General features: G+C 37.3%; 1 protein-coding gene across 1 annotated transcript; it reads right to left on the bottom strand.

Annotated features, from left to right (window-relative positions):
* Window positions 1-26: 26 nt before the first annotated feature.
* Hexim (Hexamethylene bisacetamide inducible) lies at window positions 27-2,073 on the bottom strand (the record flags this gene model as incomplete). Its single annotated transcript, XM_011315301.1, has 1 exon — window positions 27-2,073. A coding segment is annotated over one exon (939 nt), but the record flags the coding sequence as incomplete, so codon positions are not given.
* Between the last annotated feature and the right edge of the window lie 215 nt (window positions 2,074-2,288).

Genomic DNA, 2,288 nt, shown 5'->3' with positions numbered 1-2,288 from the left:
GATTAACCATTCATACATTTTCCTCATTATCTCTGGATAATTAAAAATATTCTTTGAACACCCAAACGATACAATGAAAATGAAGAAAATGAAGAAAATTAAGGAAATGCTAATAAATTTTGTTCTCTCCGTCGACGAACAGTTTCCACCCTCACAAATCGAAAATAAAATTGGCAAAAAAAAGAACTAGGAAATAATTTCAGACCATAAACTAACATATCTCTCGAATATTAAATTGCCTTATCACTAAAAAATTTTTCTATACAATTGTACAACAATAGAGAAAAATTTTTCTTCCATTCTATATAAACTTTATGCCACACATCATTAGCATCAGTTATTTAATTATGATTCATAATTTCACATGACAATAATGTGGCAATAATACTCTCTTCAAATGCGCTGCATTTAATAATCTATATTTAGAATTTGTCAATTCAATGATAAATGGAAATTTTTATTTTTCAATGACGTGATGATCTTTAAATCTCGCTTCGTTAGTTGATGGTCTGTGTTATCGCACTATTTTACATCGTAACAATTATCGATTTCACCCGGAAATTAATATTTTTGTGCTGTTAACAATAATTACTTGTGGAATTTACAACTAACTACGGAGCGAGAGGAATTAATTTACGATTTTCAAGTTTTTATTCCGAAAACAGAAGCGAAAAAAAGTATATATATATATATGAGGAAAGAATAATTTAAATTAATCGAAAGGCGAGAGTCCGATGAAGCGTATGTTGACGGTGAGGATGACGGAGACAAGTAGGTGATGACGAATTTTGGAATTTTTGATTTTGGATAGCTCTGAGAAAGATTCAAGGGAAATTGAAGAGAGCCTCTCAGGAAATTTACATCCACTTGCATTTTTGTATTTTTTAAACGACAACTTCTCTGTTTTCTCTAAAAAAAATCAGAAAACGTTTAAAAAACAATTCAACGAGAAATGCATTCCCGCCAAAAACGAGCTTGAATTTCCCTCTCAATCCAGTAGTTAAAAAAAATGTTAAAAAATTGAAAATTCCAAATATCGTTCTCCACCTGGCCCTCCCCGATTTTTTGGTCAATATATTTTGGATCACACTTGTTAGCAGACGAGCAAAAACTCCGTAGAGGTCGTCGAGTCTCCTAAGTGGGAAGTCCATCAATTTCCTGAGTGGTAGCACATCCATTAACGCTCTCAGTTGTCCTCTCCCTATCCTCATTACCCCTGCCATTGACCCTGACATCGCCATTATGCCTCCTGATTCCAGGTGATTCACTGCCCTCAGAGCAGCTGCACCCAGTGTGCTCTGAGCTGCTGCTGCTGTCACTATCGCTCTCACTGTCTACACTAGACTCTGAGCTGCCCTCTTTCCCCCTGAGTGTTTCATTCTCACGCCTGAGCTGCTCATTCTGCTGCATTAAATCATCTATTCTCTGCTGATAAATCTTCACCTTCTTGGCCATCTCCAGATCATTTCTCCCCTCTATCTCATCAGTCTGGAGATTCTTCGATCTCATTCGTTTAGTCAACAGATCGAGTTTCGCCTCGAGCTGTACATATTCCTCGATCAACTCTGATTTGGACAAGGCACTTAATCTCTCGGCGTGGAGGTCCTCGTAAGCGCTTGAAAATTCCTTGGTGAGAAATTCCTCTTCGTCCTCTGGTGATGAGTAGAAGTAATCCTCGTCCGAATCAATGCTGAAACTCGAGTCTCTCGTTCTTGGGGGACCACTTGGCTTTTGGAAGGTAACTGTCAGTTCGGGATTCGTCGATGTCTTGGCTAATTTTTCCTCGAGATCTGGCAGATCACTGTGATCCTCCATGAGAAATTGCGTTGTGTTGTAAGGAGCTGGGGGTTGGGTTGATTTTTTCATCAGTCTTCCCAATGAACGTCGACGTTGTCTCTCGTATGGCGGTTGCTTTGTGTAAGGCTTCAGCTTTCTGTGCTTTGGTTTACCCCGACGTGTTTTACGTTTCTTGCAGGAGACGTCCGGATTATCCTCACTTTGTCCTATTTCCTGTGAACCATTACCACTCCCACTTTTCAATTTACCGCAATTTGATTTTTTACCTTTTCCAGTCTGTAACAAATAGCCAATACACAAGGTTAATTATAAGAATTAATTCATTGATTAATTAATCGGTATCAATAATATATAATAATTGCTAATTAAAATGGAGTAGCAGATTTCGAGAAAATATTTTATTGTTTGAATTAGGATCTTTTACCGACAATTGATAAGTTTGAATTTTTTGACAGATGGATATCTCGATAATCTATTTAGTATCTCAGAAG

This window comes from Fopius arisanus, unplaced genomic scaffold, assembly GCF_000806365.1.
Source record: "Fopius arisanus strain USDA-PBARC FA_bdor unplaced genomic scaffold, ASM80636v1 scaffold00772, whole genome shotgun sequence".
NCBI classification, from domain to species: Eukaryota; Metazoa; Arthropoda; class Insecta; order Hymenoptera; family Braconidae; genus Fopius; species Fopius arisanus.
The sequence above is the reverse complement of the archived record's forward strand: the minus strand, read 5'-3'. Positions and strand labels throughout refer to the sequence as shown.